Consider the following 17352-nt stretch of genomic DNA (forward strand, 5'->3'; position numbering starts at 1 on the left):
GGCTGCAGTGGTCAGGTGACTTGACCAGACAATCATTAGCATAGAATCCTGCTCAGGTCACTCCCGGTTGCTGCAGCCAATCACAGACGTCAGCAGTCCTGCTGCTGGTAGAACAGAGACGGCTCCTCTTCCTGTGTCAGCGCAGACCACAGCCAGTATCTATCTCTGAGGGTCTTCATTTACACTTTCTGTAGAATGGGAGGCGACAAACGCCCCTGTAGGGCACTGTGTCACATTGCTCCTGCTCCCCAGCACACACGGAACGTTACCGAGCAGTCACCACCGCTCTCTCACATCCGGGTACGTAGCGCCCCCCGCGGTGCGCGCTAATTGGCCTACCCGGAGCGGAAGTGACGTAGCGGACTGGGGCGGTGGGAGTGCACGCTTCCGGCTGCGTGCAGTGGTGTCAGGCGGCGGCCGGAGCGGACACACAGCGGCCAGACATGGACATAGAGCGGGAGTTCCGGGAGGCGGACAGGAACAACAGCTGGAGCTCCATCTACCAGGTGAGGAGGCGGCCGTGACGTCACACGTTCCAGCGCTGACGGGAAAGGGTTAATGACTGACAGCTGTCAATCACCCTGCTTCTGCTGGATCTGCACGTCCCGTCCCCCGTGTAGCATCCTGGGGCCCCCGGTACAAGTGTATCTGACCAGCAGGGTCACACTCCGGCTCCGCTACATCCACGTCATTGTGCACGAGGCCATCTCATTCATCTCACACACTGTACCAGAGTAATATCACACACTGTACCAGAGTAATATCACACACTGTACCAGAGTAATATCACACACTGTACCAGAGTAATATCACACACTGTACCAGAGTAATATCACACACTGTACCAGAGTAATATCACACACTGTACCAGAGTAATATCACACACTGTACCAGAGTAATATCACACACTGTACCTGAGTAATATCACACACTGTACCAGAGTAATATCACACACTGTACCTGAGTAATATCACACACTGTACCAGAGTAATATCACACTGTACCACTGTAATATCACACACTGTACCTGAGTAATATCACACACTGTACCTGAGTAATATCACACACTGTACCAGAGTAATATCACACACTGTACCTGAGTAATATCACACACTGTACCTGAGTAATATCACACACTGTACCAGAGTAATATCACACACTGTACCTGAGTAATATCACACACTGTACCAGAGTAATATCACACACTGTACCTGAGTAATATCACACACTGTACCTGAGTAATATCACACACTGTACCTGAGTAATATCACACACTGTACCAGGGTAATATCACACACTGTACCAGGGTAATATCACACACTGTACCAGAGTAATATCACACACTGTACCAGAGTAATATCACACACTGTACCAGAGTAATATCACACACTGTACCAGGGTAATATCACACACTGTACCAGAGTAATATCACACACTGTACCAGGGCAATGTCGCACACTGTGCCAGGGCAATGTCGCACACTGTGCCAGGGCAATGTCGCACACTGTGCCAGGGCAATGTCGCACACTGTGCCAGGGCAATGTCGCACACTGTGCCAGGGCAATGTCGCACACTGTGCCAGGGCAATGTCGCACACTGTGCCAGGGCAATGTCGCACACTGTGCCAGGGCAATGTCGCACACTGTGCCAGGGCAATGTCGCACACTGTGCCAGGGCAATGTCGCACACTGTGCCAGGGCAATGTCGCACACTGTGCCAGGGCAATGTCGCACACTACTGTAATATCACACACTGCACCGTAGTAAAAATATCACACACTACTGTAATATCACACACTGCACCGTAGTAATATCACACCCTATACCGCAATATCGCATCCACTATTCTAATGTTGCACACTGTACCGTAATAATGTGGCACACTGTATCGTAATATCACACTGTAATATGGCACTCTGTACCTTAGTGATATTACACCCTGTACTATAGTAATAATTATGCACCCTATACTGTAATGTCACACATTACAATAATATTACACAATGTACCGTAGTAATGTCACACACTGTACCCCAGTAATGACCGTACCGTAATATCACACACTACTGTAGTAATAATTAGTGATGAGCGAATATACTCGTTACTCGAGATTTCTCGAGCACGCTCGGGGGTCCTCTGAGTATTTTTTTAGTGCTCGGAGATTGTTTTCTTCGCCGCAGCTGAATGATTTACATCTGTTAGCCAGCATAAGTACATGTGGGGGTTGCCTGGTTGCTAGGGAATCCCCACATGTACTTATGCTGGCTAACAGATGTAAATCATTCAGCTGCGGCGAAGAAAACAATCTCCGAGCACTAAAAAATACTCAGAGGACCCCCGAGCGTGCTCGAGAAATCTCGAGTAACGAGTATATTCGCTCATCGCTAGTAACAATATCACACCCTATACATAACCTCATACATTGTACCATAATAATTTCACACACTGTACTGTAATATCGCACCCTGTACCATAGCGACAGTATCGCACCCTGTACCGTAATGCACTCTACGGTTATATTGCACATTACTGTAACGTCACACTTGTAGTGTAATATCAGACTGCAGTAATAATCGCACACTGTGCCCTAATATTATCACACACTGTACTGTTAAATCGTAACTACTGTAACCACCCTTTACCTTAAACATGTACTGGACTGTAATATTACATGTACCGTTATAATCACACACTGTACAATAATATCACATCCTGTACTGTAATATCTTGTGCTCTGTTATATTGTGACTACTGTAACATCACTCTGTAATATCATTACGCTATGTGTGATATTCGGGTACACACTGTATCGTTAAATCACACTGTAGTGTTATATCCCAAACTATTGTAAGATCAGTGTACTGTAATATTACACATTGTACCGTAATATCACAAATATACAATATCATAGCCTGTACTGTAGTATAATCATACACTCTACCGTTATATAGTACATTACTGTGTAATGTCGCACACTGAGTACCGTCATGTCAGGGTATGCTAATATCACACACTGTACTGTAATATCGCACACTACATTCTGTCCTACAATATCACACTCTGTGCCGTAATATTGTCAGTTGTGTACCGTAATAACAGTATAATGTTACACATTGGTTGTGTACGGGAGTAGAGTACTTGTGTTACACACTGGTGTGCCCTGTAATAAGGATATGATGTTACACACTGTACTGGTATAATGGTATAATATTGGATGCTGGTAACATACTGTAATAAGTGTACAGAACCTACAAGTTGTCGCTCTGTTTTGGTGATAATGTCCTGTGTTACACTTATGTCGCCCACTGGCCGTGTAGTGTCGCACGCCGCTCTTTTACTGTGTTACCGGGATCTGATTCACTTTTGTAATTGTAAAGTATTTTTGTATCTAACTGCTGATGTAACCTGCTGGCGGTATATAATCACACACTGTCCTCATTACACCGCCATACCAGCGTGGCAATCGTCCTCACAGTGATGTACCGGCGTGTTGTGTCCCAGGCAGCACATGGATGACAAGTGACAGGAAAAGGTCCAACTCTCCTGGATGAGAATGGGACCGAATATTTTCGTGTGAGCAAATCCTTGTACCAATATATGGCATGTTGCTGGCTGACTGTAACAAGGCTCTGCCAGACGCTGCGACCGTACTGTAATAATGTCACTCTGTTCTGTAATAGCAATGTATTCATGATAGTGACGTTATTAAACTCCCGCTGTAACGGTAAAATGGAAAGTGAGTGGATATTACTGTTACAAGATGTGCAGTGCTCGGAGGTTACAGGTCGCCGCCCGTTGTCCTGTAATATGTCTCCCATCCCTATCAGTGTCGGTCCTGCCTGACTGGCGGCGATTAACTGTAGGCAAAAACGGGGCTCAGTGGGAATGCAGGAAATTTGGATCACCAAAAACCCCTCATAGCTGAATCGGACGGGGAATAAAAAAAAATTACATTTCACTAGTGTATTATATTATTACGTCACACTGTCCTGAGTGTCCAGTATATTGTTACTGCATCACAGTTCTGGGTGTATAGTACTGTAATTATTCACAACTAGATGGTGGCCCGATTCTAACGCATCGGGTATTCTAGAATATGCATGTCCACGTAGTATATTGCACTGCCCACATAGTATATTGCACTGCCCACGTAGTATATTGCCCAGCCACGTATGTAACAGGTTAAAAAAGAGTTAAAATAAAAAACATATACTCACCTTCCGAGGGAGCCCTTGTAGTCCTGTCGCCTGTGTGCGGTGCACGCGGCAGCTTCCTGTCCCAGGGTTGCTATGGAAGGTCGTCATGGAAGGTCCTTGTCGCATACCATCCTTGCCACCGGAACCTGCCGCTTGCATGGAGCGGTCACCGGAGTGTCGCGAGGAGCGGGAAAGGCGCCGGAAGGTGAGTATATGATGATTTTTTATTATTTTTAACATTAGATCTTTTTACTATTGAGGCTGCATAGGCAGCCTCAATAGTAAAAAAAAAAGTTGGTCACACAGGGTTAATAGCAGCGTTAATGGAGTGCGTTACACCGCCGTCCATTAGCGCTGACTGGAGGGGAGTATGGAGCGGGCACTGACTGTGGGGAGGAAGGAGCGGCTATGTTGCCGCCGGACTGCACCCGTCGCTGATTGGTCGTGGCAATGGTCGTGGGCGTTTTGCCAATCAGCGACTTCGATTCCATGACAGACAGAGGCCGCGACCAATGAATATCCGGGACAGACAGACGGAAGTGACCCTTAGACAATTATATAGTAGATACGCTGACACTATAATATTATTACGTCGCTGTGCTGGGTGTATAATACTGTCGTTATGTCACATTGTCCTGGGTGTAAAAAGCTGTCGTTATGTCACACTGTCCCTGGTGTATAATATGGTCGTTATGTCACACTGTCCAGGGTGTATAATACAGTCATTTTGTCACACTGTTCCTGGTGTATAATACTGTCATTATGTCACTGTCCTGGGTGTATAATACAGTCATTATGTCACACTGTCCTGGGTGTATAATACAGTCATTATGTCGCACTGTCCAGGGTGTATAATACAGTCATTATGTCACACTGTCCTGGGTGTATAATACAGTCATTATGTCACACTGTCCTGGATGTATAATACAGTCATTATGTCACACTGTCCTGGGTGTATAATACAGTCATTATGTCACACTGTTCTGGGTGTATAATACAGTCATTATGTTGCACTGTCCTGGATGTATAATAGTCATTATGTCGCACTGTCCTGGGTGTATAATACAGTCATTATGTCACACTGTCCCTGGTGTATAATATGGTCATTATGTCACACTGTTCTGGGTGTATAATAGTCATTATGTCGCACTGTCCTGGGTGTATAATACAGTCGGTATGTCACACTGTCCTGGGTGTATAATACAGTCATTTTGTCACACTGTTCCTGGTGTATAATACAGTCATTATGTCACTGTCCTGGGTGTATAATACAGTCATTATGTCGCACTGTCCAGGGTGTATAATACAGTCATTATGTCACACTGTCCTGGATGTATAATACAGTCATTATGTCGCACTGTCCTGGATGTATAATACAGTCATTATGTCACACTGTCCTGGATGTATAATACAGTCATTATGTCACACTGTCCTGGGTATATAATACAGTCATTATGTCACACTGTTCTGGGTGTATAATACAGTCATTATGTCGCACTGTCCTGGATGTATAATAGTCATTATGTCGCACTGTCCTGGGTGTATAATACAGTCATTATGTCACACTGTCCCTGGTGTATAATATGGTCATTATGTCACACTGTTCTGGGTGTATAATAGTCATTATGTCGCACTGTCCTGGGTGTATAATACAGTCGGTATGTCACACTGTCCTGGGTGTATAATACAGTCATTTTGTCACACTGTTCCTGGTGTATAATACAGTCATTATGTCACTGTCCTGGGTGTATAATACAGTCATTATGTCACACTGTCCTGGGTGTATAATACAGTCATTATGTCGCACTGTCCAGGGTGTATAATACAGTCATTATGTCACACTGTCCTGGGTGTATAATAGTCATTATGTCGCACTGTCCTGGATGTATAATACAGTCATTATGTCACACTGTCCTGGATGTATAATACAGTCATTATGTCACACTGTCCTGGGTGTATAATACAGTCATTATGTCACACTGTTCTGGGTGTATAATACAGTCATTATGTCGCACTGTCCTGGATGTATAATAGTCATTATGTCGCACTGTCCTGGGTGTATAATACAGTCATTATGTCACACTGTCCCTGGTGTATAATATGGTCATTATGTCACACTGTTCTGGGTGTATAATAGTCATTATGTCGCACTGTCCTGGGTGTATAATACAGTCGGTATGTCACACTGTCCTGGGTGTATAATACAGTCATTATGTCGCACTGTCCTGGGTGTATAATACAGTCGGTATGTCGCACTGTCCTGGGTGTATAATACAGTTGTTATGTCACACTGTCCTGGGTGTATAATACGGTCGTTATCGGCGCACCGTCCTCGGTGTATAATACTGTCGTTATCGGCGCACCGTCCTCGGTGTGTAATACCTGACCACTTGTGAGGCTCACCCTAAAATATTGTTCAACCGCAGTGTTTCCCTGTAGGGGAATGTTGTGAGTTTAGGGATCTCGCAATTGTTGTACGTGGGGTGGGATCCACTCATTGATCTCCCTTGTGTCCGGTCCTGCTCTGGCGCTTTTTCCCCCCTTCTTTCTGTGACATTGATTTTCTTTAATGGACAGGACACAGCGTTTTGGCCATGGCTGTGACAGCGATTCTGGTCGTCAGAGTTACAGCCACTTCCATCGAGGTCTTCCCTCTCTCCTGCTGAGGATGTGCAGCTGAGAGAGTGCCAAGTCCTGTACCGTGACGTGAGCAATCAATGGCAGATATTGACCGCGGTCAGCTACTCCGCTGCTTCGGCACTGCAGCCTTGTCCCCAGCCTCTCATATACTTAGAGGGGCTCTTCGAAGGGGGCGCCATGATGAGCTGCTTTTTGCCTATGTCTATACGACAACGCTTCCTGCACCAGTAGCAGTTCAGTGTTCTCATAGGGACTGTAGATCCCCAGCAGTCAGGCAGATCTCTCTTGTACCGTTCCTTCTGCCGGATTCAGAAGTGTTACTATTGGCTCCAGAGTCCCTATGATCACACTCATGGTCCAGGAAATGTTGTTAAGAGTGAGACTGGTGCAGTATTGCACCCTCCGATTATTTAGGTCTCCTGGTGTTTTTGCTTTAATGACTCACACAATGTCACATTCAACTATTTCTTCGTTATCTGGGTGATAACGACTAACGGCTGCCATAACAGTGCCCAGAGGGCACTACCACCCAGCATTGCTATAGATTACACCCTCCCTTCCCCCCAAAAAATATATATATAATTTTTTATTTTTTTTCCAATGTATTGAATTTGGAGTTTTTGATTAGTCACAGAAGGAAGTGGATTTTGACCATTTCTCCTTTGTTTCAGGCAGCACTGAGCGTTGGGTAGTTACGCCTGAACATGACTTGTAGACTTCCCCTTTTACATGGGACATGGTGTTGGTACTCGAACGCTAGTGATGGTCCCTGACACAGCTGGTTATGTAGTAATGTTGCAACCAGCGTCATTCCTGGTTTTCGACATTTCCAATCATGCAACTTTCCTCTCTGGACCTCGCATAGTGACCGTAGTTCAGGAAGCAGGGTCTTGATGATTGCACCGCTATACAAGTGAATGAGGTCGGAGTGTGACCCTGAGGGCACTGTGACCGTGTCACACAATGCAACCCCATTCACTTGTATTGTGCTGCAGTGTACCGGCGACACCTAGCAAACTTTGGAAGCACGACAGGTGCCGTTGCGCAAGTCGCTGTGTAATTCCAGCCCAATTCTGCACCTCAGGACACTGCTGATAGTCTCCGCCACTGATCTCTGCTTTTGTTACCATGGACCCGGGCCGGAGGGCTGTGTGAATAAAGCAAAGTTTTAGTGTTTTGTTTTTTTGTCTCAAATTGCGTTGGAGGAAAGTAGTTTTTCCGAGATTAAAAAAACCCACGTATAAGCATTTGAATAGATGTCAAACTTCAGTTCAGTTTTACAATGCATAATGCTGCAGACATCAGAGAAGGATAGCTGTCACTCAGCAGCAGCTGTGACCTGTATGTGTTGTCCCTTTAAATGTGCGTGCAGCCTCCTCATGCGATTGGTTTGGCCTCCTATGAAGGCCATGTGGTTGGTGCGGAGCTGCGTCCTCTCATCCTCTATATGATCTCGCTGTGATGGTAAATCATTCAGCCTGAGATTTCGGAAGGTGCGGATGTGATGGTGTCAGCAGTCTCCACTGTGGGGTCATTGGAATGCTGAGACATTGCCGCCTGTCATCACCTGCAACACTAATGGCTTCTGATGGCACAACGCTTCCCATGTGTCGCCCTCCTGCTGCCACTGAGATGAAGGAAGGGGGGGTCTGTCAGGTTGTGGCCACTATGTGGAAAATAATCAGGGCATATTTCGTTATCATTTCTTTCTGATTATTTCCTCAGCATGTAATATTTTGATGTGTTCTGCAATAATACATAGATTGTGCAGGTGTCATCATCTGTGAGATGCATGCCAAAATACTCTGCCCATATGTAACATGCGGACCCAGGCTCCGTCCTCCTGCATCCTCTTCAATATAACATGCGGACCCATGCTACGTCCTCCTGCATCCTCTTCTTCCATATAACATGCGGACCCATGCTCCGTCCTCCTGCATCCTCTTCTTCCATGTAACATGCGGACCCATGCTCCGTCCTCCTGCATCCTCTTCTTCCATATAACATGCGGACCCATGCTCCGTCCTCCTGCATCCTCTTCTTCCTTGTAACATGCGGACCCATGCTCCGTCCTCCTGCATCTTCTTCTTCCATGTAACATGCGGACCCATGCTCCGTCCTCCTGCATCCTCTTCTTCCATGTAACATGCGGACCCAGGCTCCGTCCTCCTGCATCCTCTTCAATATAACATGCGAACCCATGCTCCGTCCTCCTGCATCCTCTTCTTCCATATAACATGCGGACCCATGCTCCGTCCTCCTGCATCCTCTTCTTCCATGTAACATGCGGACCCATGCTCCGTCCTCCTGCATCCTCTTCTTCCATGTAACATGCGAACCCATGCTCCGTCCTCCTGCATCCTCTTCTTCCATATAACATGCGGACCCATGCTCCGTCCTCCTGCATCCTCTTCTTCCATGTAACATGCGGACCCATGCTCCGTCCTCCTGCATCCTCTTCTTCCATATAACATGCGGACCCATGCTCCGTCCTCCTGCATCCTCTTCTTCCATATAACATGCGGACCCATGCTCCGTCCTCCTGCATCCTCTTCTTCCATGTAACATGCGGACCCATGCTCCGTCCTCCTGCATCTTCTTCTTCCATATAACATGCGGACCCATGCTCCGTCCTCCTGCATCCTCTTCTTCCATGTAACATGCGGACCCATGCTCCGTCCTCCTGCATCCTCTTCTTCCATGTAACATGCGGACCCATGCTCCGTCCTCCTGCATCCTCTTCTTCCATATAACATGCGGACCCATGCTCCGTCCTCCTGCATCCTCTTCTTCCTTGTAACATGCGGACCCATGCTCCGTCCTCCTGCATCTTCTTCTTCCATGTAACATGCGGACCCATGCTCCGTCCTCCTGCATCCTCTTCTTCCATATAACATGCGGACCCATGCTCCGTCCTCCTGCATCCTCTTCTTCCATGTAACATGCGGACCCAGGCTCCTGCATCTTCTTCTTCCATGTAACATGCGGACCCATGCTCCGTCCTCCTGCATCCTCTTCTTCCATGTAACATGCGGACCCATGCTCCGTCCTCCTGCATCCTCTTCTTCCATGTAACATGCGGACCCATGCTCCGTCCTCCTGCATCCTCTTCTTCCATGTAACATGCGGACCCATGCTCCGTCCTCCTGCATCTTCTTGTTCCATGTAACATGCGGACCCATGCTCCGTCCTCCTGCATCCTCTTCTTCCATGTAACATGCGGACCCAGGCTACTGCATCTTCTTCTTCCATATAACATGCGGACCCATGCTCCGTCCTCCTGCATCTTCTTCTTCCATATAACATGCGGACCCATGCTCCGTCCTCCTGCATCCTCTTCTTCCATATAACATGCGGACCCATGCTCCGTCCTCCTGCATCTTCTTGTTCCATGTAACATGCGGACCCATGCTCCGTCCTCCTGCATCCTCTTCTTCCATGTAACATGCGGACCCAGGCTACTGCATCTTCTTCTTCCATATAACATGCGGACCCATGCTCCGTCCTCCTGCATCTTCTTCTTCCATATAACATGCGGACCCATGCTCCGTCCTCCTGCATCCTCTTCTTCCATGTAACATGCGGACCCATGCTCCGTCCTCCTGCATCCTCTTCTTCCATGTAACATGCGGACCCATGCTCCGTCCTCCTGCATCCTCTTCTTCCATATAACATGCGGACCCATGCTCCGTCCTCCTGCATCCTCTTCTTCCATGTAACATGCGGACCCATGCTCCGTCCTCCTGCATCATCTTCTTCCATGTAACATGCTGACCCATGCTCCTGCATCCTCTTCTTCCATGTAACATGCAGACCCATGCTCCGTCCTCCTGCATCTTCTTCTTCCATATAACATGCGGACCCATGCTCCGTCCTCCTGCATCCTCTTCTTCCATGTAACATGCAGACCCATGCTCCGTCCTCCTGCATCTTCTTCTTCCATATAACATGCGGACCCATGCTCCGTCCTTCTGCATCCTCTTCTTCCATGTACTTCAGAGCTGTACTCACTATTCTGCTGGTGGAGTCACTGTGTACATTCATTACATTACTTATCCTGTACTGATCCTGAGTACATCCTGTATTATACTCCAGAGCTGCAGTCACTATTCTGCTGTTGCAGTCACTGTGTACATACATTACATTACTTATCCTGTACTGATCCTGAGTTACATCCCGTATTATACCCCAGAGCTGCGCTCACTATTCTGCTGTTGCAGTCACTGTGTACATACATTACATTACTTATCCTGTACTGATCCTGAGTTACATCCTGTATTATACTCCAGAGCTGCACTCACTATTCTGCTGGTGCAGTTTCTGTGTACATACATTACCTATTCTGTACTGTCTCTAAACTACAGACTTTGTTATACTCCAGTGCAGCGTTTGCAATTCTGGTTGTTTTTGGAGACTGTCATCATGCATGATGCATAGGGCGATACTGTGGAACAGCTCACTATTGAGAGGTGGTGTAGTAGCTGCTCAGGTCTGCGCTCCTCCATTGACCCTCGGCAGGACAGTGTTCCTCCTTCCTGGGGCAGGAGCTGGTTCTTCTCACTTCTCTCTTGGGTTAATATTTGACTTGTGCTTTTTTACATTTCTGCAAAACCGATTTAGTTTGATCGTGTGAAGCGGCCAAATCCGGAAAGGAAGGGAAGAAGCTGTACATCTGCTGTGTGTCTGGGAGAGGATGTTCTGCAGCGCACTTCAGAGAAGTCTCTGACCTCTGGTGCAGGGGTCACCAGTGAATTTGGAAGGAAGCTGGCCTGGGTACTTGCACTTTCACTGCTCAGAGATGGTAGCGGAGCAAAAGGGCAAAAACGCAGATCACGCAAATAGAACAAACGCCCAGGGATCAAAGAGCCTGTTACTAACACGGCAGAGAAGTGAGAGAGTCGCGTAAAAGGATTGTCCGGAAAGTTACAGTACCTAAGATCACGAAAGAAATAATATTTGATAAAATTCCCAACCACTCAGTCACAATGTCATGTCTAAAGTAATTACAATGCCACTGCAGCCAATCACTGATGCCTGTATGCTACGCACAAGGCTAATGAGGCCCGTGATTGGCTGCAGCTGTCGTGATTGATCTGTGGGAGCTGTAGCTTTGTCCCAGCGGAGTCCAGTAGAGCAGCAGTATTTGACTAACAAATTTGAGTTTGTGTAATGTTTGTTTTTATTTTGTACAGTTTTTGCAACTTTTGTTTTACAGTTGGTTGCCTTGGAGACCGACCATCGCTGCTAGACAACAGAATATGCACAGTGCTTACGAGCTGTTTTCTAATAGCTTGTAAGCACTTTTCTTTTAGAATTGCCTGAGCGCTTTGTTGCTGCTTAATCCCTGCCGGCTCCAGTCCTGTGCTCACAGGCTAGACAGCAGCGGTGGTTGGTCTCCAAGACAACCAGCTGTAAACAGAAGAAAATATCTAAAGAACCCTTCCATGTACAGATAGAGCTGTCAGTCAGTGGTTAAGACCTCCCACTGGACTCCTAAGCCCAGAACAAGTCGAGATGTTAGAGGCTGGGACCTCTACAATTACCCACAGGGCATGCAGTGTAGCTTCTCGGCCTCTCCAGGGTCTCCTCAGATACCATGCCCAGAGGGGTTCACAATATACTATTTGTTTATGTTTATCTTATACACTATCAATGGTGGTCTGGTTGCTTGGGCTACCATTGGTGGTGGCTCCACCAGTCAGACCCCCAGCAATGGGAATGTTATCTCTATCCCATTGACAGGGGATAGCGTTGAAGCTTGAATACCTCTTTAAAGTGGGCATGCGTGTTACTTGTGAACCTCGTTAGGAGCCAAATAGAGGAAGCCCCTTACATTTCTTTTGCTGTTTTTAGCTTGCTGAACATGAAGGGGGGCCCTTAGATTGGCCCCTGAACATTCTCACAATATTCTGACTAGAAGATGAAGTGTAAGGCCAAGAAAGTTCCTGGAATTTTCGCCTTCATTTCCTAACACGGGAACTTCTGATGTTTCCAGCTCGGCACGTTTGGATCTATTTTCGTATTTCCCATTACTATGTTTGTTTTTATAGTTCAACAAATAAAAAATTTTTTTTTTTTGTTTCCCCCCAAAATTCTTACAAATTGTGATGGAGACGAAAGTAGAGATCCCAGAACCAGCAGATTGTCTGTGTTTACTGCCAACTATCAGATCATCAGTGTGTGTTTATAAAGATCCGACCGGAAAAATAACATCCGGGCTTCTTAAAGGAGCAGCACGTCGAAAATGAGGCCGAGCCGCTGATAACAGATGAGGATATAAAGGTTCCTATAGGTTCTCGGTACTGGTGACATAATGTAATGGTTATGGTGGTGGGGGATCTCTTAATATTTGAAGACTTCCACGCTTATCAGCTTTTCTATACTTTCCATACTTCATATTCACCTTTTGTACAAAATCCGCCTCCGTCTACCCTGAAATGGCTGGGGACACACTTGACTGTAGGATGTGTAAATAGTCTTTTACCCCCTTAGATTCTGGAACAAGTAAATGCAAGCTATTATTCCCTGTTATCAGCCATTTACCACCAACTGTAATTTCTTTAAGTGGGTGAGTGACAGAGGCTAGAAATCCCCCTGTCCCCTTGTCCCGTATCTGCAGTACTGAGAACCGTGTAATGATGCGCCCTGGGGTTAGTGTCCATTTAAATCCTGCAGTGCGGTCGTCATTCCCATCTGCTTACGTTTAATAGGATCTGATGCTTAAATGCTGGGATAATATTAGAAAGCGCTTTGTCTAGGATTTTGCTCGCCCAGCTCTGCTACAATTGCTGATTATGTCCCATATTTTCTGGGGAAGATCATTGATTTCCTTGAACAGCTGAAGGTTAAAGCCGACGTTTCGAGGATCTCCGTAAATGTTGGTCGTCTCAAGGACTCGAGAGATTAAGTACTACTGAATCACGTTGTCCCCTCATCCTTTTACGTGTCACAGCCGGCTTCTGCTAGAGAAGGCATGCTGCTGCGTGTAATGGGATCTGGTTTATAGACATGGGGATCTAGTGCAACAGCAGGTTTCCTGGAAGAGTCAATTTAGAGGGATAAGTCTAAGACAGCCGGTCAGTCCGCGACTGGACAGTGATGTCACTGGGTGAGGGCTGTGGGGTCACACTCTATGTAGCAGGTTGGTGATTGACATCACTGAGCTACCTGTGACGTCATCCACACTGTCTGATATCAGGTTACTCTAGTGTTGTGACCTCATTGTACTCTACCTCTGAGACATCATCAAATTACAGACTGACCTGATACTACATTGTATGACTTCACTTCAATCTTCCTGACAGCATCAGCCAGTTAGACTATCCAGCTAGATAATTCTTCATCCAATTACGGATTGACCTCCTTGCACTATACCTAGGACATCATCATCTAATCTGTAATTAGATGATGTTACAGCTGTAGTGCAATGATGTCATTCTGTAACTGGGTGATTATGTCATTCTGTAACTGGGTGATGAGGTCCTTCTGTAACTGGGTGATGAGGTCCTTCTGTAACTGGGTGATGAGGTCCTTCTGTAACTGGGTGATGAGGTCCTTCTGTAACTGGGTGATGAGGTCCTTCTGTAACTGGGTGATGAGGTCCTTCTGTAACTGGGTGATGAGGTCCTTCTGTAACTGGGTGATGAGGTCCTTCTGTAACTGGGTGATGAGGTCCTTCTGTAACTGGGTGATGAGGTCCTTCTGTAACTGGGTGATGAGGTCCTTCTGTAACTGGGTGATGAGGTCCTTCTGTAACTGGGTGATGAGGTCCTTCTGTAACTGGGTGATGAGGTCCTTCTGTAACTGGGTGATGAGGTCCTCCTGTAACTGGGTGATGAGGTCCTTCTGTAACTGGGTGATGAGGTCCTTCTGTAATTGGGTGATGAGGTCCTTCTGTAACTGGGTGATGAGGTCCTTCTGTAACTGGGTGATGAGGTCATTCTATAACTGGGTGATGAGGTCATTCTGTAACTGGGTGATGAGGTCATTCTGTAACTGGGTGATGAGGTCATTCTGTAACTGGGTGATGAGGTCATTCTGTAATTGGGTGATGAGGTCATTCTGTAATTGGGTGATGAGGTCATTCTGTAATTGGGTGATGAGGTCATTCTGTAATTGGGTGATGAGGTCATTCTGTAACTGGGTGATGAGGTCATTCTGTAACTGGGTGATGAGGTCATTCTGTAACTGGGTGATGAGGTCATTCTGTAACTGGGTGATGAGGTCATTCTGTAACTGGGTGATTAGGTCATTCTGTAACTGGGTGATTAGGTCATTCCGTAACTGGGTGATGAGGTCATTCCGTAATTGGGTGATGAGGTCATTCCGTAACTGGGTGATGAGGTCCTTCTAACTGGGTGATGAGGTCCTTCTAACTGGGTGATGAGGTCCTTCTAACTGGGTGATGAGGTCCTTCTGTAATTGGGTGATGAGGTCCTTCTGTAATTGGGTGATGAGGTCATCCTGTAATTGGGTGATGAGGTGCTTCTGTAATTGGGTGATGAGGTCATTCTGTAACTGGGTGATGAGGTCCTTCTGTAATTGGGTGATGAGGTCCATCTGTAACTGGGTGATGAGGTCCTTCTGTAACTGGGTGATGAGGTCCTCCTGTAATTGGGTGATGAGGTCCTTCTGTAACTGGGTGATGAGGTGCTTCTGTAACTGGGTGATGAGGTCCTTCTGTAACTGGGTGATGAGGTCCTTCTGTAACTGGGTGATGAGGTGCTTCTGTAACTGGGTGATGAGGTCCTTCTGTAACTGGGTGATATCACAACTGTGGTGCAGTGACATCTTTCTTATTTGCTGATGAGGTCACTGTGGTAGTGCAATGAGACCTCAGTTTACGTAGCAGGACAGTCTAATTGGATAATGTCACAGGAGAGAGCGTGAGATCACCGTCTATTGAAAACTCGCTTTGTAATTGATGATGACGCAATGTCACACAGTTTGTATTGCAGGCCAGTCTGTGATTGGACAGTGATGTCACTGGTTAGAAAAGTTAGGTCATGCGTTTTACGTTGCACAACATTATCTAATGGGATGATGATGTCACAGGGTGAGTGCAGTGAGGTCATAGTCTAGTATGACCTTGGTGTATAATTGCATGATGATGTCACGAGATTAGTGCAATGAGGGCTGTCTACAATTGGATTTTGATGTCACTGGATGAATGAAATGAGATGACTGTTTAGTATCAGGCCAGTCTGTGATTGGATAGTGATGTCACTGGTGATGAAGGAAGATGGGTTATACTGTGTGTGTTGCATGAATGTGTGAATGGATGAAGCCACCCGATGAGTACAGTGAGGTCACGCAGTCCATGTATCAGGCCAATATGTGATTGGATGATGTCACTTGATGAGTACAGTGAGGTCACGCAGTCCATGTATCAGGATGATGTCACTTGATGAGTACAGTGCGGTCACACAGTCCATGTAGCAGGCCAGTATGTTATTGGATGATGTCACCCGATGAATACAGTGAGGTCACACAGTCCATGTAGCAGGCCAAAGTGATTGGATGATGTCACTTGATGAGTACAGTGAGGTCATACAGTCCATGTAGCAGGCCAAAGTGATTGGATGATGTCACTTGATGAGTACAGTGAGGTCATACAGTCCATGTATCAGGCCAGTATGTGATTGGATGATGTCACTTGATGATTACAGTGGTCACACAGTCCATGTATCAGGCCAATATGTGATTGGATGATGTCACTTGATGAGTACAGTGAGGTCACACAGTCCATGTATCAGGCCAATATGTGATTGGATGATGTCACTTGATGAGTACAGTGAGGTCACACAGTCCATGTAGCAGGCCAGTATGTGATTGGATGATGTCACTTGATGAGTACAGTGGTCACACAGTCCATGTATCAGGCCAATATGTGATTGGATGATGTCACTTGATGAGTACAGTGAGGTCACACAGTCCATGTATCAGGCCAATATGTGATTGGATGATGTCACTTGATGAGTACAGTGAGGTCACATAGTCCATGTAGCATGTATACATGCCTGTAATTTCCTGTGACCTCCCACCCCATAGAGAAACATTAGGTGCCATGTTGCACTGCGGTATTGGTATTTCCATTGGTGCTGTTTTGTCCCGTCCCCAGGACTGACCTGCAGTGTAATGTATGCAGCTTTATCGATTGTCTGCAGTGAGCGCAGGGTGATGGCCATGGCTGCTCTGTCCTGACCTGACTCCTTACATTCGGATATTTCTCCGTTTCTTTCCCCATGAATCGTCCTCCTCCGACCTCCTGTTTCCCAGACGCTCCACCCTTCCTCCTTGGTACCATTCACCTCCACCCATTTCCTGGAGAGATATTGATGACCTGCCATGTCCAGGTCTCCTGTGCAGTGTCTCTCCAGCTGCCCAGTCATCCCTGATTTATCTGATCGTAGGAAACGTAAAAAGGTATTAACTATTGTATTATTGGTATTGTAGATTGTGAGCCCTCGCGGGCAGGGTCCTCTCTCCTCCTGTACCAGTTGTGACTTGTATTGTTC

The 17352-nt window shown here is 46.5% G+C and overlaps 1 protein-coding gene across 1 annotated transcript in view; it reads left to right on the forward strand.

The window, feature by feature from the left end:
• Positions 1-350: 350 nt before the first annotated feature.
• The window catches only part of PTPN1 (protein tyrosine phosphatase non-receptor type 1), a 44991-nt gene continuing 27989 nt past the window's right edge, over positions 351-17352 (forward strand). The window contains exon 1 of the mRNA XM_069750874.1: positions 351-506. Coding sequence (XP_069606975.1) covers positions 444-506 — 63 coding nt within the window. The 5' untranslated portion in view covers positions 351-443. The remainder of the gene's footprint in view (positions 507-17352) is intronic.

Source organism: Ranitomeya imitator, chromosome 2 (assembly GCF_032444005.1).
Source record: "Ranitomeya imitator isolate aRanImi1 chromosome 2, aRanImi1.pri, whole genome shotgun sequence".
NCBI lineage: Eukaryota > Metazoa > Chordata > Amphibia > Anura > Dendrobatidae > Ranitomeya > Ranitomeya imitator.